This window comes from Malus sylvestris, chromosome 11 (assembly GCF_916048215.2).
Source record: "Malus sylvestris chromosome 11, drMalSylv7.2, whole genome shotgun sequence".
Classification (NCBI taxonomy): domain Eukaryota; kingdom Viridiplantae; phylum Streptophyta; class Magnoliopsida; order Rosales; family Rosaceae; genus Malus; species Malus sylvestris.
In genome coordinates, this window is record NC_062270.1 from 36817659 (window position 1) to 36841646 (window position 23988).

The 23988-nt window shown below is 35.8% G+C and overlaps 1 protein-coding gene and 1 long non-coding RNA gene across 6 annotated transcripts in view; one reads left to right on the forward strand and one right to left on the reverse strand.

Moving 5' to 3' along the window:
• Nucleotides 1-8253: 8253 nt before the first annotated feature.
• LOC126589992 (probable leucine-rich repeat receptor-like serine/threonine-protein kinase At3g14840) overlaps nt 8254-23988 on the forward strand; it is a 52280-nt gene continuing 36545 nt past the window's right edge. Inside the window, exons 1-12 of one of the 3 annotated variants that reach the window (XM_050255463.1) lie at nt 8254-8550; nt 8904-9084; nt 16052-16123; nt 16278-16346; nt 16635-16706; nt 16808-16879; nt 17027-17098; nt 17208-17279; nt 17367-17438; nt 17524-17595; nt 17678-17749; nt 17965-18036. In XM_050255463.1, the coding sequence (XP_050111420.1) occupies nt 8448-8550; nt 8904-9084; nt 16052-16123; nt 16278-16346; nt 16635-16706; nt 16808-16879; nt 17027-17098; nt 17208-17279; nt 17367-17438; nt 17524-17595; nt 17678-17749; nt 17965-18036 (1001 nt within the window). In that variant the 5' untranslated portion in view covers nt 8254-8447. The remainder of the gene's footprint in view (nt 8551-8903; nt 9085-16051; nt 16124-16277; nt 16347-16634; nt 16707-16807; nt 16880-17026; nt 17099-17207; nt 17280-17366; nt 17439-17523; nt 17596-17677; nt 17750-17964; nt 18037-23988) is intronic. The other 2 variants (XM_050255462.1, XM_050255461.1) reach the window with 2 other exon arrangements.
• Nucleotides 10908-13468, reverse strand: LOC126590002 (uncharacterized). Of its 3 annotated transcripts, none has more exons than XR_007612017.1 (3): nt 12933-13468; nt 11401-11893; nt 10908-11253 (listed from the first exon to the last, which is right to left on the reverse strand). It is a non-coding gene; the product is annotated as an uncharacterized LOC126590002 (long non-coding RNA). The 3 variants fall into 3 exon arrangements; XR_007612016.1 differs by lacking the exon at nt 12933-13468 and adding an exon at nt 12000-12329; XR_007612015.1 differs by lacking the exon at nt 12933-13468 and having other exon boundaries at nt 11401-12926.

Consider the following 23988-nt stretch of genomic DNA (forward strand, 5'->3'; position numbering starts at 1 on the left):
TCATCAGGCTGCATGGTAGGGAGCTGATCATCAGGCTGCGTGTCAGGGAACTAATCATCAAGCTTCGTGATAGGGGCAAGGTGCTCATCAGGTGACTACATGTTAGAAAGCTGATCATCAGGAGCAATATCAACAGATGTCTCGACATTTTGTAGGGCATTGGTGGGGTCATGCAGTTTATGAGATAGTGAGCAAGGCTCAATGCATGGATTGAATATAGGTGTCTGATAGCTATTTGTAAGGGGATTTAATTCTTTTTGGCCATGATAGGGAAACAAATCCTCGTAAAAAACATCTCGACTCGTAAAAATATGTTTGGATTGAAGATCATATAATTTGTATATTTTTGTCCTAAAAGGTACCCAATGAAAATTCAGGAGGGTGCCATCAGATAAGCCCACGGTAGGCAATGGTGGTTTAAATGTTGCTTGGGCCAATGGAAGACCTGAAACGTGGTATGTTGCACCACTGTCTAATACCGACTCGTTAGAAACCCTACCTGCAGCGGTGACTGCGTGGGCTTTGCTTTCCAGGCCTACCTTATGGCTCATCAGCGATAAAAGTTACTGGAACTGCTTTTGAATAAGGTTGGGCATCATGTCAGCACACCCTGTGGATTAAATGTTGTTGACCAATGAAACCCCCCTCTGGAACTGTTACCTTTAGTTTTCTTTTTGTGATCGCCATCACAGGTTTCTCTGGATTTTCCATGAAGACAATGACTAGGCAGATAATCGTGAAGTATTTCCAGCAGGTGTCAAAGGTGTGATGGTCATGGTCACAGTACAAACAGTGGAAAGGTTTACGTTCTATCGATCGTTCCTTGCCATTATTGGATGAAGACTGCACCGCCATGGCTGCGGGTTCAATCAAGGCTTGCACAATGGTTATGCCTCATTGCTTCTCTTCCTGATAAAATAGAGAATAGATCTTGCAAATGAACAGAAGGGTTGCATTGTTGAATATCTCACTTCTAACTCATCATTGCTAGCTCATCAAAACAGTTGTAAATGATTGGATGATGTAATAGTTAGTTGAAAAAGTTAGTTAGAGTTTGTTGCTCAAAGCTTATGAGCTAAGTCCTATAGGCTATATAGTCAACTATATATAGCTGTCGTAAACATGATCTTTTGTCATGATCTTATCAAACATGAAGCACGTGATTCTGTCTCAGGTTTCTTTTGGGTAAATGATATGGCAGGGTCTTGAAGCTTGATTCAATTGTGGGAGGCAAGTTATGGAAAAATATTGATGTGCTCATCTTTAACACTTGGCATTGGTAGAATCGTAGATGACCCTCTCAATCGTGAACATATCTTCAATTTGGAGAAACAGTAATGTGTTGGCAACCAGCAACATCTTCAGTTTGGATAAACAGCACTGGAGCTGTAGAATCAGCCGATCGAGGATCACCTTCAGTTTGGATAAATAACATTGTTTTGAGACCAACTGGTTATCTATCCAAGTTTTGGCCAGCAAAGATTTCCGAATCTTTGTTGGAAGATGTCATCTCATTAGCCTTCTAGGTAAAGTGAGGTGTTACCAGGTTACGACATTCGGCACACTGAAAGTCAAATACTTATTGAACTTCGCAGAACTAGTAGCCTTGTCTTCAGACTCCAGAACCCAAAGGTCAATATGTGTTCCATCCTCGACTGCAGTCACAAGATTCAGAAGTCATTAGCGCGCCTAACACCACATTAACATTCATTCACTCCCCGGCCAAGCTCGGCCAACGAGTTGGCACGCCTTACATTCAACTAAAGGATGTAGTTAGCTTATTAGCTATTCGGCCTATACACCACGTAGGCTAAGTAGTTTTTAAGGTGAACACCATGGCATCAATCAAATTAATAGTCTCTTATTTTCTCTTTTTTTTTTAAATTTTAATTTTAGTGGCAGTGAGTGGCATGAACCAAGGGCAAGAAGATGTGTAGGGCAGAATGAGCCTTTGCTTAGGTCGACCTATCCAGGAGCTTTGCCACCAGCTCTGGGTGCGCTGAGGAATGTGTTAAGCACAATAAAAAAGCTCGTGACATTGCAAGATATAACAAGCCTCTCACTCATGCGTAAAGATGGACATCCTTCAATCTATGGACTGGGAGGCCAATAACTGCAAGCAAGGAATGGATGACAATGGTAGCAATAGCTGCAACAGGCCAACATATAAAAATAGGATATTACTAGAGAAACTAAATTTTTTAAATTAAATTTCAAACCAAATGATTTGTCAACAATAAGAAACAAGTACGTTAATAGACACTTAATTAATAATCCAATCATCTACAACCACATCATTTAGTTTGCAAATTTGGTTTTAAAAAATTTAGTTTTCCTAGCATTACTCTATCCATAAAGATAACATCTAGGGAAACCCAATCGGTGAAGTATAGCAAACAACTATTCACTAAGGAATGAGGATCCTCTTCGAATCCATTTTGTGAGGATCTCAAGAATCATTCAATTACGTCTGTTCATCGTACATCGTGTGGTAACAATTATTGTAAATTTTTTTATTTAAAATTAAATATAAATAATACCTGATGAAAACTGGTAATGTACAATGAACAGACATGATTTGAGGATTGCCGAGATTCTCACAAAAATTATCCGGAAAGGACCCCCATTCTTCACTAAGGAATAAACTAGAAATTATAATATTAAAATGCATAATGGTTACCAAGCAAGCAAATTTATTGGGACTTGGATTGTTTGCCTCCCCATCCCATACCCTCCATATGCCCTTATATTTCTATGGTCATGGTTAAACCACGTTAACATTTTATATTTGCATTGCTTTTTGTTTTATTATTTTTATAAAAAAAAATTAATATAAAATATTGACGTGATTTAACCGTGACCACAAAATATAGGAGGGCATGAGAAATGTATAGAATGGGGGAGGACAGACAATCCAAGTCCAATTTATTGGCCTTGAAGTACCCATGCCTGCAGAAGACAGAACCCAAAGTAACTCGGGAACTCAAACGTGGCCAATTCATCCAAGCAAAACAATTAAAGCATCCAAGGAGCCGAAACGACATCCCATTACAACCATTAAACATCAAGGAGAATGGAAAACATATGAACTTTTTTTATGATGCTTTATGAATGATGAATTGAAATATAAACGGCTCATACCTTTGAAAAAAAAGAATTACAAAATGAAAACCACAAAAATTGTGTTAAAATGTGTGTCAAATATATGAGGATGTGTATATATATGCACACCCACATATACACACACACACTTAAACGTGTAGCACTGGGTATAGGTAGCAAAAGGCCACTTGTGATGAGTGCTTGATTCTAAAATGTAGTATTTCTCTCAAACATTTGACTATTACTTTAGTCATGGAATGCTGATCAAAATGCAATTAAATAGTATCACTTAGAATCATAACTCTTGGCTTATAGTATGAAAAAATAACAGAACATTTGTATATTGCTTGCAAGTAATTAGCTTCAGTTAGTCAACTCCAGCAACTTGATTAAGAAAGCATGTACATAGAGCTGCGCAATTACCATGTCCACATTTCCTGATCAGGAAATTTCCCATGCTTGGCTTAGTTGAAAATAGCAGATAAGTCAAGAGTGTATTTTAAATTACTGTTACTTAATTATTCTAAAGTTCATAATCAATATTAATTACTAGCAGCTTATTATATACTGTTGTCAAAATCGTGAGTTGGACTGTTGGTAAGGGTTTTTAATTAGGGAACTTTAACGAAAAGCACCCGGTACTGTTCATTTTAACGAAAAACCACATTTTTACACTAAAAAGTCAATTTTGGTACTATTCACTTTACCTTTTATTTTGTCCTTATCATTAAAACTCAAAGTTTTCAAGCTCTTTTCATTAGTTTTCCTTTTTAATTAAGCTGACTTTGGGCCCCAAATAATAAAGTGTCGACATAATACCTGTTACTTCAACAACAACGAAATATGAAAAAAAAAAAACCCTTGATTGTCAGTTGCTTGTTGTAAATATAATTTTTTATGTAATCTTTCGTTTTCTTCCTGCTTACGTCCATTGTCAGCTAAACATCAGCTCTTTGTTTTTGTTGTTAAAAAACGGCTTTCTAATATTATAGAATTCCCACTTGATCTAACAATTGGGATAATTATTCGAAAGAAAAAAATACAATTGAGATAATTATAACAAATCATCTCAACTATTTGCAGTTTTACTTTAAAAAAAAAAAAATCTCACATACGTCTCAATCATCCATAATGATCAGATGACTAAAATTTCACATCCGTCTCGAACAACCATTTATGTTAAAATTGACTAAAATGCAAAATTCTCATATATTAGAGTCTTTAAATTGGATCCTCACTACAGAATGTCACTTGGTTGTGTATGCGTATCTTTAGCTGAATCTGGCCGGCCACAGGTATCGGTCAAAAAAACAGGTTTTCAAAATCTGTTTTTTATGATATTGTTCTACTAGAATTTGTCTTTGATTAGTATTGTCCATAGACTATGTTCGAGAGAGCTCCCAAACTTGACCTCGGGAGGCGTTCAGTGTTTCGTGATACAATAATATAGTCCATACAAATTTTCTTGCTGATTATATTCCACAGTATGATCCAATACTTTTTGGTAATTTAGGTCATGATTATCAATTCAATAACTCCCACCTTATACCTTTAAAGCCAAAAGTAACATAAGGGGCAGATCCGTGTTATCACATTTTTACACAACTTTTTATTCTTATTTTTCGTGAGAATCATTCTGTAATGTATTTCAATAATCCGAACGTCTATCTTTTAGGTTTTTCTTCAAATATCATGTATACCAAGAATCACCTAAATATGAAATCATATGACTGTTGAATGTCTTCACAGTTTTATATTTGTCTAATTTTTTACAAGAATCATCCATGAATGATTTTCTAAAAAAATAGACGTTCAAATCGTTAAAAGTACATTACAAATTTGACCCCACAAAACCTGTGTAAAAAATTATGTAAAAAAAATAGTGCCACGGATTCGCTATATATATATATATATCCATACATTTTTTTTACTTCTCACATACCTCTTATTAATTTCTGTCCTTTGATATATATATAAAAAAAATCTTCTTCAATTCATCCAATCCGATGGCCGAAAATTAAAAGTGTGTGAGAAGTAAAAAGAAGTGTGTAAATAGCACACATCATCTAAAAAACCATTAACGAACGGGCCTGTAATTCCAAATTTACAAGTTTTTACTCCCAAAAGAGACAGAGCTTATTAATTTTGAATTTTTTTAATTTTCTGATTGACTTGGGGTTGGGGTAAGTACGGAATATAGCGCTTGATCTGTTGAAATGTCCCACATCGACCGTATCAATGAAAAAAGAAGAGTTTAAATACCCTAATCTCACTTTAACTAATACCGAGGTCTTCTGTAATAAAACCACATATCTGACGGATTGTGCATATGGTAATTACCAAGTTGGGGACAATATCGGTGTTGTTGGAAGTGGGCCGTGTGGTTCGTCTCTTTGATAATTCTACATGGTATCAAAGCCAAGAAGCTGGCATGTACCGTACTGCCACGTGATTGGTGGGTCCCCTTGGCCCCGCGCGATGATGGTGGGTCCCTTGGTCCCGCGTGTAGAGTGAGTCCTCTTGACTCCACGTGGTTGTCGATGTGTGGATCTCCCACGTGTGACCTGGTAATTGGGTCCCACATGAGGGGGGTGTTGAAATGTCCCACATCGACCGTATCAATGACAAAAGAAGAGTTTAAATACCATAATCTCACTTCAACTAATACCGAAGCCTTTTGTGATAAAACCCCACATCTGACGGATTGTGCAGGTAGTAATTACTAAATTGAGGACAATATCGGTGTTGTTGGAAGTGGGTCGTGTGGCCCATCTCTCTAATAATTCTACATGATCACGGCTGAATAGTCAATTGGGTCCCACGTGAGGGGAGTGTTGAAATGTCCCACATCGACCGTATCAATGACAAAAGAAAAGTTTAAATATCATAATCTCACTCCAACTAATACCGAAGCTTTTTGTGATAAAACTTCATACCTGACAGATTATGCAGGTAGTAATTACTAAATTGAGAATATTATCGATGTTGTTGAAAGTGAGCCGTATGGTCTATCTCTCTAATAATTCTACATGATCACGGCTGAATAGTCAATTGATCGTATTCATATACCAACGAACCTTTGCTTTTGATTGAGTAGTTGTGAAGAAGTCAAGGTCGTGTAAGATTAATTTTCAAACTACAATTATTTAGCCTTCTATCATTCTGTGCCATTCATTTGTTTTAGCTAAATGTAGACATGCACTTAATTTCATGCCCGACTTTTAAAAATGAATATGACTTTTCTCTTTAATTTGTCGTGTCACCGGTTTAAAAGCTCCGATCTTCACAGTGTAGCTTAGATTATTAATAATAACATCGATTGTAATAAAAATATATATATATTCTCAAAACACAAAAAGGGTTATTAATAAAAATATATATATTCTCAAAACACAAAAAGGGTTATTTTTTTCATTTTCAGATTATGTTGGACACGGAATAGGATCCTCTGGATTTGTGGGGATCTGAAAGATCAATTAAATCGGTGTATTGAGCAAATAATACTAGTTACTTCAACAAAAAAAAAAAACAGTTACAACTAATTATTTTTGATCGTCAGTTGCTAGTTACAAATATAGCTAATGTCCTGTGACCTCGTAATATTTTTATGAAAATTTTCATTTTCTTTGTCAACTAAAAAAATACTCTTTATTTTTGTTGTTAAAAAACAACTTTCCAATATTATAGAATTCCCACTTGATCTAACAAACGCATCAAAATGATACCTGAAATTGAAAATTGATCAATGTCGTCTATGAATATGGAGATTGTTGTCGGTGGCTAAGTTCAAAGAAGAAGGAGAAGATGAGGATTATTAGTTTGTTGTTTTTCTTCTTTTTACCTTTTAAATTTTTTGAAACACTTTATTTAATCCATATGTTATCATATTATTGGAGTGCAGAGTCTTATGTGTGTCACATAAACACATAATAGATTTTTTTAACAGAAATAAGACAGAAGACGACATTGATTTGCAACACCCATATTCAGGGACGATATTATTCAATTTTCAGCTTCAGATATCATCTTGATGTGATGGGTCAATTTCAGAAACCACTTATAACAAAAATGTAATATAATATAATAACGTAAGTTTAACAAGTCACTACCTGTGAAACCAGTCTTTTTAACATGTTACTAAGGAGCCTATCTATTGTCAAACGATAAGATAATTATATTAAATTTAACTAAATTACGGCAAGTGGAATTCAAACTTGGTGCATAATAAAACACAGTGATGTAACTAGCTTGGCTAAACTAAAATCTTCTATTTTAAATTAATTCTTTTACAAGTAATTTATGTAAATGTATCTTTAATTATATAAATAATTAAATAAAAATAAATAGAGTAAGTGGTTGGGAACAAGGTCTAAAATATCGATATTATCCCGATATTTCCATCGAAATTTTCATGTTTTTGGACTATCGATATTTTCGATATCATCAATATTTTAGACCTTGATAGGAACTCTATGTGGTACTAAGTCACTCATGTATCTTACCATGCAATGTATAAAGTGTAAAATATTGTACTAATTCATTATATATAAATGATTATGGTGTGTTTAAACTTCTTTCATTAATTACTACATATTTTTACACTCACAATGTTTGCCAGCTCGCTATATAATTAACTTAAATCAGTTAAATCCATCATGCAATGCATTTCTTTCCAATTTTTTGTGATAAACTAATAGATAATTGACTAAATAAACATCCTGCAAAGTTTTAATAAAAATTTCCAAGTTTTTCTTATAATTTCCGTGGTTTTTATTCAATTTTTATCGATATCGATAATATCCCGATATTTCCATCGAAATTTCCGTGTTTTTGGACTACCGATATTTCCGATTTCATCGATATTTTAGACCCTTCTTGGGAATAATATATATTTTTTCCTTTCTTGTTTGGTCTTTGGTTTTAAGGAAAATTAATGAAAATAACTTGAAAACTTTGAGTTTTAACAATAATGACAAACTAAAGGGTAAAGTGAATAGTATCATGATTGACTTTTTAGTATAAAAATATGATTTTTCGTTAAAATGAACAGTACCACAAGCTTTTCGTTAAAATTCCCTTAGTTTTAAGGGCAAGGTAACACAAGTCATTGACTTCCGTTTGTGTCCTTCGAGGTCCACTCCTTCCCTCCCCTCAAGGGAATAAAAACCTGTAATTCAGACTCATTCTCCTCACAAATCCTTCTTTCTTCGCTACTCTAAAAAAATTTCATACATACAATCCAACAAATTCCAAAACCTCTCAACATATTCCATCCAGCTAGCTGCACAAACTGATCCTTTTGTCTCTGGTTTTGTCTTCAAATGTGAAAGACTTTGCCTAGAAAAATGATGAATATGTTCTTCCCTCGACTTCTTCCTCATTCTCTTTTCTTTGTAGCTTGCTTTGTAACTTTTGCCTTTGGAGCTGCTCGATTGCCAAATGATGAAGGTACGAGTAATTCACCTCAATATCTCTATGTCAAATATCTTCCTTAGTTTCCTCTGTTTCATTCTATAAATGATAGTTTTAAGTTCGTTTGATAATTTTTTAATTTTCAATTCTTTTTGAGTTCTCAAATTTTGGTTTGGTTTTTCCGAGAAGTGAAAACAGTTACCAATGAACTAAAAATTAAAATGGTTATCAAATGAACCTTAGGTAAACAGATATTTGTGTGAACTTAGTAGAAATTTTCAATCATATAAGGTGCACTCTGTAGTTCTTGTCTATGCATCAATTTTTTTTTTTTACTATTTTGTTGAGCACGATGTTAATTTGTTGCCTTTTATTTTGCGTATATGCAGTGCAAATTTTGAAAGACATAGCAAAGACACTGGGGAAGACGGACTGGGATTTCAGTGGAGATGCAGATCCATGCAGCGGCCAACTTCCATGGGCTGATCCAAGCGCACCCAAAGGATTAGAGAATGCCATCAGCTGTAATTGCTCCTACGAAAACTCCACCGTCTGCTATATTACCAGCATGTAAACCTCTCTCACTCTCTCTCTCTCTCTCTCTCTCTCTCTCTCTCTCTCAAAAATAAACATGGCCGGCTCAGAACTCAGTGAGATTTTTCAATGTGATGGTATATCACGTGACACGATATAAATGGTGAGTAACTTGTATTAAAAAATTAACACAATTTGAAACATAAAACTTTTTTCACTTATATAACAACACGTAGTGTATCTTCCGAATATAATGAAAAATTTGTTCACATCTCACAAGCTAATACCAAATAATCTTATCGGAATTTTGTGATTTAAATTGATGGGCATTTATTGGTCCACCCCCCGGGGCCCAATCTAGGGATATTTTGATATTGCCGCCTCATTTTTTATTTCTTTTAAGAATTTGATTAAACATTTTTTTATACAATTTTATTAGAGGCACGTTTGGTTTTATTAGTACATTTGATTTTATGGACATTTTGTTTTCTGGTACATTTGGAATTTAAACGTAACAAAAGTTGGTATGTTTGTTTTTAAGTGTACCATAACTTTTAAATACATTTTCTATATAACTAGTTATACGTAAAATTTTAATAAGATTAAAGAAGTTTTTTTATGAAAATATTAATGAATTTTTTTAATGAAAGAAGAGACTAATTAAATATAATAAAAAAAATAAAAAGTTATTTTTTTTATAATGATAATGAGGAATTACTGAAATTAATATTTTAATGAAGCCATGAATTTAAAATTCCTAGATTGTAGGAAATAGTTGTTAGATAGTTTAAGTGAATATATATATATATATATATATTAAATAAATAAATAAATAAATGTTGAGTTGGAAATTAATCAAAACATCTTAATCAAATTTTGTAAAAGAACATATGTTTAGTCTAAACAAGTTGAAAAAAATGGAGGGAATTCTTAATTCTTTGTCTTCAATTTATTTGACACATAATATGCACATGAGATTATTGCGTTAGTAAACACCAATTTAAGTACTTAATGTGATAAAGAGACATAAGTTGGAAAATAAACGTTTGGTTATATAGAATTGTGAATGATTAACTTATTTCTTAAGCGATAAAAAATTGCTCATTATATTTTTCTTTTCTGGATAAACAGTTTGTTCGTTGTGTTTTGAACGAGTTCCATCTCATGCAATATATAGAAATATTACGAGAAAAATAAAGAAAAATTTGAGAAAAGAATTAGCCAATTAGGTGCTTCATTAGTCGAATAACTTGACTAAGCAAAAACAATGTACAGATTAGGCGCCTTTTGTTGTGAAAGGTTGAGAATGATAAGATCAAAGTTTTTCAGTCTTTGTTATATCAATCATATTAGAGAAGAAAAAAAATATATAAGAAAGGTCTACGTCCACGTACCATCCAGTCGACATTATATAATATCTACATGAAGACTTTGCATTTTAGGTCAATGAATCTGAATGAGCAGAAATTTCTGTAAGTACTCGGTATTCAAGCGAGTAATTTAAGTGTTATAAATGAGCGAAGAAATACAAAAAAAAAATATTATTATTTGTATTAAGATATGTGGTGTACTCTTTGAAAAAATCTATTCTCAATGAGCACTTTCTAATACTTTGTTAGGTTAGATGTTAAATTAGCTAGTGTCATGATTTGAACTCATGTCGTCATACAAAGCCTCAACACTTTTTCACCACTATGGTAAAGAGTTACGAGTCACTTGCATCCTACAGGGAAAATTAACTAGCATGTAGACTACTATGCGAAAAATAAGGGTTAATCTCAGTTTACTACCTTGAAGTTTCGTGATTTTCAACATTTGATACATGAAGTTTTTTTCATCACAGAGTCATATCTCAAGTATTAATTTTGGAACAGTATCATACATTCATTAAGTTGGCTGTTAAGTCACAGAGTCATATCTCAAGTATTAATTTTGAAACAATATCATACATTCGTTAAGTTGGTTGTTAAGTCAGCCGTTAACTGATGACTTGACATCCATATAGATAATAACTAAGCTCCACGTGTAAATATAGGCCATATAAATATTTAAAAAATTAAAAAACTAAACAAATAAAAATATGGCCTATGGATGCGGGCCTTCCCTTTCCTCCACCCGCACCAACTCTTTATCTTCTTCTCTTCGACAGCCACCAGAGCTGATCTGAAAATCAGCACAACCTCGAAATTTAAGCCCTAATTCAACCTAAATTTCAGATAGAAGGGCTGGATTAGTCCATTAATCTAAGCGTACGATCCAAAATCCAGTTCCCAATTGTGTTCCTTTCCTCAATAAACAGCCAGAGGGCTCAACGAAATGAAGAAATTACAAAGAGATGTATAGAAAACGCACCGTTTTGGAGGTAGGGGCCGTACTCGGTGGCAGAGAGGTGCATCTTGATATAGTCGAGGGTCTCGCACTGGCAAAAGTTGTTGTAATCAGCGGCGAGCGGTGACCCTGCACTATGGCCTCCAAGTACCCGCCGTGAATGTTGAAGATCATCGCTTCGAATCCGTACACTTTCGCTGAAATTTTGAAAATTTACGCGATCTGCCACTGCATGATCCGAAAAATTGAACGTCTCGCGGGAGAGAGAGAGGAAGGGGACGATCGGGGAACCAGAAACCCCCTTCTGCAGCGAAATCAATGGAAACCCTAGCGATTTGCAGACGGAAGCTGAAATCTGGAAATTAACCGCGTGGGCGCCAATGGAAACCCTATGGGCTATGGCTTTCTACTCTGGTTTGAAATCTCCGCGATGAATGCCTCGTTGTTGTTGTCGACGGAGAAGAAAGAGAGAGAACCCAGGCCGTGGTGGTGCAGATTTTCAGATCAGCTTTGGTGGCTGTCGAAGAGAAGAATAAACAAAACTTCATAATAATAAACTGAGATCGTTCCGAAAAATAAAGAAAAAGTTGAGAAAATAGCTTGACTAAGCAAAAGCAACGTACAGCTTAGGCGCCTTTTGTTGTGAAAGGTTGGGAAGGACAGGATCAAAGTTTTTCAGTCTTTGTTATACGAATCACCTTGTATAATATCTACGTGAAGACTTTTTTAGGTACTCGGTATTCAAGTGAATAATTGAAGTGTTATAAATGAGTGAAGAAATATAAAAAAAAATGTTAATTTTCCATTATATTATGATATGTGATGTGTTGCTTGAAAAACAAAAGAGTAATGTTATTCATACTATATTTTTGTACCATATTTTCATACCATCTTAGGTGGTATTTGATGTGGACAACCATATCATTTGAATTAATCTGATTTTTAAATTTAGTTCATTATTTAATAAACTAATAATTAAGAAAAACTAATTAATTAAATAATAATTGTGGTATACGAGGAGTTTTTCTCCTTCATTTTCTTGGGTTTTGCAAATTTTTCAAATGATGTGGCTGTCCACATCAAATGCCACATAAGGTGATATAGAAATGTGGTATAAAAATATGGTATGAATAACATTACTTGAAAAAAAAATCTCTTCTTAATAAGCGCTTTCTCCTATAGAGAATAGATTTTGTTAGGTTAGGTGTTAAATTAGCCAGCGATCGGGTTTGAACCCACGTCGTTATGTAAGAACTTAACTTTTCACCATTGTAGTAAATAACCACTTGCCTCCTACAGAGAAAATTAACTAGGCATGTAGACTAAGTGAGAATAATAACTAGGGCTGGTTCGGTATGGGATACCGAACCGAAAATGACATACCAAATCCCGAACCGAAAATTTTCGGGACTGGAATAAGAGGACCGATACCAAACCGAAACTTCGGGATTCCCAAATTTCGGTATTCCCAAAAAAATTTCGGTATTTCGGGATTTCCCGAAACCGAACTTGCATTGAAATCCAAATCAACTAATTGAAATCGAAAACATTCGAACCTGCATGAAAACCCCAAAATGAAATCAGAGAAGTGACAGTGAATCAGTGAAGATTGATGGGAGATAGAGAGACAGAGTGAAGAGATAGTTCGTCCTCCTCCTGACCCGAGCCCCTAATTCGAAACCCTAATCCCCAATTCGAAACCCTAAGCCCCAATTCGAAACCCTAATTTGAAACCCCACATAGAGAATCAATGGAGAGAATCGGAGGTGGGGATGAAGCCGTGATGTGTAGTGGTGGCCGGAGGGGAGAGAGTTCATCGGAGTGAGACTGTGAGAGGGTGGTGGCTGCTAGGCTTCGAATTCGAGAAGGAGAGACAGAGAGAATCTGAGACTAAGTGAAGGGCCAAAGATGAGAAATGAGAGAGAGTAAGTATGGATGTGTCGGCTTGGGTTTGAATTGAGTTGAAGGAATGTTTTGGTGGCTTCGCCTTTCTGGGTTGCAAAGCAGATGGAGATAATGAGAGAGAGAGAGAGAGCGAGAGCAGCAGACAGCACCCATGTGCTTTGATAAAACTTCAAACGCCAGGCACACAATCATATCCTTATCCCCACACTTAAGTTATTTTAATAATATAAATAGGCCATATACATATATTCCAACATATATATAACAATAGGGTTTAAAGTTCGGTTCGGGATGGGAATACCGAACAATTTTAAGTGTGAGACCGAATCCCATACCGAAAAATTCGGGATCGGTTTGGTTTTGGTACCAAAATTTTCGGGATTTTCGGTATGGTTTCGGTATGATTTGGGATTTTCGGTATTTTTTTCCACCCCTAATAATAACTTACATTGAACGAGTTAAATATCATAAAATTTTACACTTAAAATTTAGTTCATTATTTAATAAACTAATAATTAAGAAAAACTAGTTAATTAAATGATAATTGTAGTATACGAGGAATTTTTCTTCTTCCTTTTCTTGGGTTTTGCAAAATTTTCAAATGATGTGGCTGTCCACATCAAATGCCACCTAAGGTGGTATAGAAATATGGTATAAAAACATGGTATGAATAACATTACTAGAAAAAAAATCTCTTCTTAATGAGCGCTTTCTCATACAGAGAATAGATTTTGTTAGGTTAGGTGTTAAATTACCCAGCGATCGGGTTTGAACCCACGTCGTTATGTAAGAGCTTAACTTTTCACCACTGTAGTAAATAACCACTTGCCTCCTACAGAGAAAATTAACTAAGTGAGAATAATAACTTACATTGAACGAGTTAAATATCATAAAATTTTACGTTTAATCATATTTTAATACGTGTAAATTTTTGTTAGCATGATATATAATATTATAACAAAAATATTAAAAATAATAAATTTGTTCGATGTAAACTGATCACAAGTGTGTGAGGAGAGATGTTTTTCTTTCAAAAAAAAAGATTAGCTGATAGTTTCGTCATGACAGGAGTCGAAAAAACTAGTAGAGATAGCGAGGAGAGATGTTGATTAGATGGTTGGAATTCGGTTTTGTGGACCCCATGTCTATTCGATATATGTATCAATCAATTTTTCTTTTTCTTTTTTTTTTCTGTTAAAAAGTATCAATCAATTTTTCATTACATATCCCCTAACCTAACCCCATGCCCATGAAACCTCCAAAATAAAGTAGGAATTATAAGGCTTAGTGTGGGCCTCATCGAGTTGCCTATTGGCAACTTGGCACGTCGTATTCACTCATTCAACCTTATGTCGAGCAAGGTAGCTAGGCCGATTGATTTCAATTGGATTTGAGAGTTGTTAGTTTAATAGCAAAGTCGAGCTCGTTTGTTTCTTTGTGATTTTCTCACGCCCCGACCGTAGTTTTGGAGAGATTTTTTAGTGTGCTAGGAGTACGATCCGGTATATCAAGTATTATAATACAAGTAGTTATATACTTGAAATTTTTTTCCAACTGCTTATATTATGACACTTAGTGAACCAGATTTGTTTCCCCCGCACACAAAATTTCTCCTACCTTTGGGGCGTAAAAATTTTAAAGCTCTTATTGTGTATGTAAAACAAGTAAATGTTGCTACCGTTTAGAGCTATGAAAAGTGACTACCACTCGTCTTTTTCTCTTCATGCACACTATTGATTTCTGGCCTTTGACGAATCAAGGGGCATGAATAAAACCAAATTATGCAATAATCATTTTCATAAAGCTATAAGTTATTCTTGGCATGCAAGTTGGATTGAAAATTTCGATTTTAACCAATTCTGTTCTTGTCGGTTTACGAACAAAAAATATGAAGCAAATTGGAACGCATCTTAAAATTAGGCCGCCTTTGCCATTGTTACACAGTTACTAATTTGTGATCCATCATTGGGTATAAAGTCAATATAATTCTGATATATCTAGACACTAGTGGGGTTTCCATTTTCCCAAATCCTTTACCCTCTAGATTTTTAATTTTTCTTCAACCGGCAACCAATTGGAAGTTTTTCTTGGTCTAATAAGACCTTGTTGTGCCTTGACATTCAAGAAATGCAGAAAGACTAATCCATTTCTTTTATTGAATGACCAATGAAACATCAATTACAACCTACCATGGACCGCAATTCAAGTTAAGCTTATCTGCAAAATCGAGTTCATGGGATGTGACAAATTTGCTCAATTATGATAGCAATGTGTTTTTGAGCTGGCCATGAGCCAGCATAGATGTTCTGTGGCATGCTGAGTTGTTAGGACTTGGTATTACAGCTGTGCTGTATTTAGGCTTGATTCTTGCATACTTGATCAACGTATAAAATTTCGCAGTCACCATGATTGTTGCGTACTTCTTATACACGAACAACTTTGTATCGGCCTAGTTATTAGTTACAAAGTCGATGAAAGAATGATTCACAATATGCTTGTAACAAATACACACTTACCGTTTGTGTAATTCTTCAAGTTCTATTCTTTGTAAAGAACATTGGACATTTTCCTTCGGTTTTAAAGAAAACCAGTTCCTTCTTCCTATTTAATTCCCTGATCAAAAGTAAGTATTTTCTGTGATAAATTAGTGTTTTACCTGTTTGGTCCTATTTGTGTGGCAGCTTTTCCTTTTAGTCACAGTATAGATGTGTAATAGATATCTGTTAATTTACAACTAATCTTTGAAACCCTGTTTTCCGATGAAACACAGAATTCTAAAATCCCAAGATTTGCAAGGAACACTCCCACCAGAGCTGGTACATCTCACCTATCTTCAAGAAATGTAAGCACATTTTTACCCCTCCAAGTTTACAATATTTAAAGTAAAAAGAAAATAACTATGTGTCGTGTAAATGGTTTATTCTAATTTCATATATAGCTTACCTTTATTTCTGTTGTCAATGAGACAATAACTGGTTTCCTTCTTTCTCCTTCAGCGACCTCACCCGCAACTACCTGAGTGGTACCATCCCTCCAGAATGGAGCTCTCTTCCACTAGTGAACATGTACTATCTTCTCTCACACTGCATACATTTTTGTGTTTGATGCTCATGTCATGTTCTTGTTACTTTATTTGGTCACTCCAATGTTCTTCAGCCATTTCTTTCTTAAACTATGAATCTAATACATTGGGTTTTGTTCATGATAATGAGCTTCCGTGGTCATGAGGTGTTTGAATCATAAATATTGAATCGAACACATGGGGTTCATTGCCTTCGTATTGATGAACATGTTAATGTTATTGAGTCTCTTGCTTGATAAAAGTGATCTTAAGATTATAGTTTTTGATGCAGATCCCTTCTTGGAAATCGTTTGACGGGTTCTATCCCCAAAGAGCTTGGAGACATCACCACCCTGAAGAGTTTGTGAGTGTTGATTGAGCATTTGTTTCTTGCTTACCTCATTTGATTATGTGGAGATCCTTAATGATGTTTTTTAATCAATGGAATTGAATTTGTTTGTATAGGGACATCAGTTTCAATAATTTTTCTGGACCTCTCCCTCAGGAGCTTGGATCTTGGGCCAACATAGAAAGAATGTAAGAGTCCTATTCAAATTTTACCGTGTTAAAAAGTACTTGGTTTATTTGGAATTTTCTTTCTTATAGACAAATTCTGGATGTTTTCACCAATAAATCATCTACTTCTTTATCATTGATATATTGTTATATCTGTTTCATACTTAGGCTGCTTTCCTCAAACAACTTTAGTGGGGAGTTGCCAGAAACATTTGCAATGCTTACCAAAATAAAGGACTTGTAAGCTTCTGTGGTTCTTTCTTCTTAAAGGTTTCCTGAGCACTTATACATTTTTTACTGCTTTCTGATACTAATTCGTAGTATTTTCCCTTTTCCAATCATTATGCAGTCGGGTTAGTGACAGTCACTTTTCCGAGCGGATACCTGATTTTATTGAGAACTGGATAAATCTTGAAAAACTGTGAGTGTTTTTCTTTTGTGTGTCATATTTCTGCTATATGATTCTGAATATTATCTCTAATTCATATGCTATGACTCGTTGAAACAGAGTGATTCAAGCTAGCGGTTTGACAGGGCCAATTCCTTCTGGCATTTCTCTTTTGACAAGCTTAACTGACTTGTTAGTATATCCCGTCTATATTTTTAAATACAAAACGATTAGCAAAATGTGTAGTTTATGTTCATGGCTCAATTTTAACATGCAGGAGAATCACTGACTTGAGTGGACCTGAATCACCAATTCCTTCACTTAATAAGATGAAAAACATGAGGACACTGTGAGTTAATGGTTCCATGACACACAATTTTTGTCTGTACCAGAAGTCTTCTGTAAACTCAAAGCTTTGGTGTCTGTTGCAGGATGTTGAGGAGTTGCAACCTTATTGGAAAGCTACCTCCATATCTTGCACAAATGAACAAATTGAAAACTTTGTAAGTTCAAATGTCTTAGTCCCTATTTTTTCCGTCTTCAAATAAAAAAAATTCTTCTAGATGTGATTCTACTAATTCAAGATTTATTGAAGTGACTTAGACGATGTTGGGTGGACTTTATGTTTCTGTATTTATTAAGAGAACTTCTCTTTCAGATGTCATTTCCCTTTCTGCAGAGAGCACATCTAAACTGCATTTGCTATTTGTTTGTGCAGAGACCTCAGCTTTAACAAGCTGACCGGAGAAATTCCAAGCAGCTTCGGTAGTCTAGCAGATGTGGTTTATATGTAAGCAATTGGAATGACCAATCTAGTCTTTCTTACATGGAATTCAAGCAGACATTCTTCAATGGTTTTGTTACACCCCAGCCTGGCAAGCTGGAAGTATTTCCAATCACAGTTACTATAATTATGAGTCACGGGTTATACTGCAATGAAAATGAAAACGGCTCTTCTGCTCAGAAATGAAATGTTTAGTTTATTCATTAGAGTCATTACTACTCGTGCAATTATCTGACATAAGGTGATCACCCTTAGATGTGTCTTTCACATGGAAGTACTGATCTAATGCACTCAGAGTTGGCAAACTCAAATTTTCAAACCTTTACAAAGAACAAACACTATTCTCTACTGAGTTTTTTCTGTATTCATTATTTTTAGATTCTTAACTGGAAACTTGCTGACTGGACCTGTACCTGCTTGGCCAAGAGTCAACGTGTAAGCTTCTCTTCCAAATGCTACTCTTTAGCTACTAAGGAAATTTATGCTGTTTTTTTTACTAAGATAGATATAAAACTATTATATCAATATTGAGTTTTGGTTTCAATATTTGTTGTATATTTCATTATGAAGATTACAAGAGAGTGAAGGCAACTCTTATAGAGAGCCAAAAGAAAGCTACAATAGATTGTAGGATAACTACACAAACACAATCCCTAAAATCTGCCCTAACAAATGGAAAAGCAAAAACCAAATTACAAGTAAAAAAGCTTTTACAAACAACTAAGAAAGGTTGATGTAAGGTGAATGACAAGGAAAGTGACTGGTGAATGACAAGCTATGGAAAGTGACTTTAGCCTATGACTTAGCTAAAGTGAGGATGACAACTCATACATACAACCCATCCATACAATCCATACAAACCGGTTTCAATACACCCCCTCAAGCTGGATCAAGGGGATTGATTGATCCAAGCTTGCACAACAAACGCTGAAACTGAGTAGAGTCTAGTGCTTTTATGAATAAATCAGCAAGTTGATCGTGGCTGCATGTGAACACGGTGTCTATCACCTTGGATTGAACTTGAGCACGAATATAATGGCAGTCAACTTCAATATGTTTGGTCCTTTCATGGAATACTGGATTGGAGGTAATGTGCATGGCAACTTGGTTATCACAATACAAGGATATATGTGCCATGCTTGTGAATCCGAGCTCGGAAAGAAGACCTTTCAACCATATGAGTTCACAGGCTGTTGCTGTCATAGCCCTATACTCAGCTTCGGCGCTAGATCGAGCATTAATAGTTTGTTTCTTGCTCTTCCAAGTGACAAGGTTCCCTCCAACAAATATGCAAAAACCTGTTGTGGATTTTCGATCAAGGGCATTTTCAGCCCAGTCAGCATCTGTGTGGGCCAAGATGTGATTTGATCCATTGTTCTTCATAATTATCCCCCTTCCTACTGAGCCCTTGAGATATTGAAGTATTCTCTTGACGATTTCCCAGTGAACTAGAGTAGGAGAGTGCATGAACTGACTGGCTAGGCTAACTGAATATGAGATATCAAGCCTAGTAATGGTGAGATAAATAAGTTTCCCAACCATTCACTGATAAACACTAGGGTCCGAGAGAGGTTCACTTTTTTCATGCCACTGAAGTTTTCTAGCTAGGGGTGTCCAAGCTGGTTTACATTCCATCATGTTAGCTTCATCTAGAAGATCAAGAACATACTTTCTTTGATTTAAGAACAATCCCTTTGAAGAGGTAGCCACCTCAATTCCAAGAAAGTATTTCAAGGGCCCCAAGTCTTTAATGGCAAATTTTTGGTGAAGTGATTGCTTAAGCGTCTTTATTTCACTTATATTGTCACCTGTAATAATTAGGTCATCAACATATATAAGCACAACCAATTTTCCAGCAATACCACTTCGAACAAACAAAGAAGAGTCAGCATGACTCCTTTTGAACCCTGCAGCTTCAAGGACTGAACTAAGCATCGAATACCAAGCTCGAGGGGACTGTTTGAGACCATATATGGCTTTGTGAAGTCTGCAGACCTTGTTGGGTTCATTTTCTCTTGGATGACCAGGAGGCAACTTCATGTACACTTCTTCTTCAAGATCCCCATGAAAAAAATGCATTCTTCACATCCATTTGGAATAAGGGCCATGCATTATTGACTGTCACAGACAACAATACCCTCACTATGTTCATTTTGGCAACAGGAGCAAAGGTCTCCTTATAGTCAATGCCATAGTTTTGAGTAAAGCCTTGAGCTACTAACTGTGCCTTGTGTCTTTCAATGCTTCCATTGGAGTTGAATTTGGTCTTATATATCCACCTACTTTCCACGACCTTCTTGCCATTTGGAAGATCCACCACACTCCATGTCTGCTTGTCATTCAGAGCTTGAAGCTCTTTAGTCATAGCATCTTGCCACTCAGGCATGCATGTGGCTTCATGAAAATTCCTTGGTTTGAAAGTGTGGGACAATTTGTTAAGGAAAGAAGTATGAGAAGATGAGAATCTATGATAAGAAATGGCTGCAGAGATAGGATGCCTTGCAGTGTAAGTAACATACTCTTGTAACCTCACTGGTGGATGTCTATCTCGTGTAGGATTTCTTCTTGGTGCACTTATAGCTTGCTGATTTGGTTGAGCTTCTGATGGTTCAGATGAGCTTGGCACTGCATCAATTACACTCTCAGTGAGTTAAGAATTATCAGTGCTGATATGAGTAGGAGTGACTTCATGAATTTCTGCTGGAATAGGTAGTGGAAATAGGTCCATAAGATCTTCCATATTAGCATTAGTCTTCAACCCTTTGTGGAAATAAGGTGAATATTCATCAAATCACACATCTCTAGAGACTGCCAGCTTTCCCGTGTTAGGGTTGTACACTTTGTAACCCTTTTGAGAAATGGCGTATCCCATAAACACACATTTGACAACTCGAGGGTCGAGTTTGTCATGATGGAGATCTTGAATGTGCACATAACAAGTACAACCAAAAGTCCTGAGGTGAGACAAGTTTATAGGCCTTCCTTTCATGACTTCAAAAGGAGATTTAGTATTCAACACCCGAGTTGGCAGTCTATTAATGATGTACGTGGCAGTGAGTAAGGCTTGAGACCAAAATTTCTTAGTAATATTCATTTGGATCATAAGTGATCGAGTCTTCTCCAATAAGTCTCAATTCTTTCTCTCTGCCACACCATTTTGTTGTGGTGTACCAACACAGCTAGTTTGATGCAAAATGCCATGATTGCTCAAGTAATTATTCGTGTTATTGGAAATGTACTCGGTACCATTATCTGATCTTAACATATATAACTTAGATGAAAATTGATTGGTGATTAGGTTGTGAAAGTCGTTAAAAGCATCAAACAAATCACTTTTAAGTTTTAAAAGATACAACCAGGTTACTCTATAATAGTCATCAATAAATGTAACATAATATCTATACCCATCAAAGGATTCTACACGAGAATGACCCCAAATATCAGAGTGAACAAGCTCAAAAAGTTTACTAGTTCTAGAATTAGAGGAAACAAAAGGAAGTCTAGTGGCTTTTGACATTTGACAAGTTTCATACTCTAGTGTGTTTTTACAAAAAAAGGGAAACAACTTGGTCATCACATGTTCTGAGGGATGGGCAAGGCGTTGATGCCAGAGTTGGTGTTCCTGAACTTGACTTAAGTTGACACCGAGCTTTTTGACAAAATTGGACTCATTTGAAAGATAGTAGAGTCCATTCAAGAAGAACCCTTCACCAATCTTCTTCTAAGTAACTCGGTCCTGAAACACAACATTGTGAGGGGAAAATATGGCAAGACAGTCTAAGGTTTTTGTAATTTTTTCCTATTGACAAGAGCTGAAAAGGAAAAGAAGGTACATAGAGAACAGTGGAATCAGTATGCTCACTTAGCAATCTAATCTTTCCTTTCCCTAGAATAGGTTCCCATTTCCCATTTGCAACAGATACATGCATTGGATCAATAGTTCTTTGAAAATCGTGGAGACTAGAGGGTTTATTAGTTATATGATCAGTGGCACCAGAGTCAATAATCCAAAAATCATGTGTAACATTTGCATTAAGAGCAGTGGAAATGGCACTGATAATACCTGAAATATTTCCTTTCGATGTGTTCTCCGAGTCAGCCAAGAATCCAGCAAATTTCCCTAGCATTGCAGTAGGGTTTTCAAGTGTCATTTCATCAGGTTCAGTGCTTCCTTGCTTCTTTTGAAGAAAAGCAGCAAACTCGTTGATCAAGGACACATGATTGTTGAGAAATTGGCCATCCCATCAGTTATGGAACAAGCTGAATGAAATGCTTTTGTAGTGACTCCACCCTTCCCATCTTTGATCATCCTACCTTCCCTATCAAACTTAGGCTTTAACTCCGGATGAAGAATCCAACATTTTTCTCTCAAATGTCCCTTCATGTTGCAATAATAACATTTCCAGTCTGCTTTCTTGCCAAGTACCCTATCACCAGTTGCTTTGTGATTTGTCGTGAAAACCCTAGCTTCAGAGTTGGATTTGGGCTCAACGTTCATCACTCTTCGTCAAGTTTCCTCTCTCTGGACTGCATGACACACACTGGTAAATGAGGGCAGCTCTTGAGTCATTAACAAGTGACTACGCAGGTCTTCATACTTCGTTCCCAAGCTTGCTAAGAGTTGAAACACCTTGTCTTCATCAGCCATCTTCAGTAGCACAGCGGAATCAGTCGTGTGTGGACGATACATATTGAGTTCATTCCACATGGATTTCATACTTCCAAGGTGTTGAACAAATGAGTGATCACCTTGCTTTAAACTAGCCACACTCTTCTTCAGTTAAAAGATGCAAACTGAGTTGTTTTGGTTGCCATACATGTCTTTGACAGACTCCCATAGGAGAAGGGAAGACTCTGAGTAATTGAAAAGCTCAGACAGTTTTGGCTCCATAAAGTTAAGTAACCAGGACATGACCAGTTAATCAGTAGCATGCCATGCATCGTAAGTTGGTGAAGTGGATTATGCGGGCTCAGAGCTTCCATTGATAAACCCTAGCTTCGATCTTCCCCCTAGAGCAAGTGACACAGCTCTTGACCAAGGAAGGTAGTTGAACTCGTTCAGTAGCACCGAGCAGAGTCGTTGATTTGGATTGTTTTCAACCCCTTGGGTTAAGTTTAGGGAGGAGGATGAGGCACTATCGGCACTAGACACATTTTCTTCTGCCATCTCTTTCGATGATGAGCAAATGAAGAAGTAAAAAAAAAATGACCCTATGGTTCCTGCTCTGATACCATGTTGAGTTTTGGTTTCAATATTTGTTATATATTTCATTATGAAGATTAGAAGAGAGTGAAGGCAACTCTTGTAGAGAGCCAAAAGAAAGCTACAATAGATTGTAGGATAACTACACAAACACAATCCCTAAAATCTGCCCTAACAAGTGGAAAAGCAAAAACCAAATTACAAGTAAAGAAGCTTTTACAAGCAACTAAGAAATGTTGATGTAAGGTGAATGACAAGCTATGGAAAGTGACTGGTGAATGACAAGCTATAGAAAGTGACTTTAGCCTATGACTTAGCTAAAGTGAGGATAACAACTCATACATACAACCCATCCATACAATCCATACAAAGTGTTGTTTCCTTTTGTACTGACATACTACACCTGGAAAAGAATTTTTTAGTGCTTCTTTGATTCTGGTTTATGAAACCTCAATGAATATGAGGACTGGGGGGAAGATGATTAATAATGAAAATGAAAGGATGAAGAAAATCACACAGAGAATATAGGTCCCCACTCAAGTCGTGCAAAGAGAATATTACCGTTAGCAAAGCACAGCTGGATCCTTAGACATCACAAAGTGATCTTAGCCACACATCTAACTAATTTCTAGGATCCTTAGACTTCACACAAGGCATTATTTGCCGTACATCTTTGAACCTCACACTTGGCCATATTACAACTCTAAGTGAATATAGAATTAAGCTCATAACTTATGTCACTAATTCTAATCAGC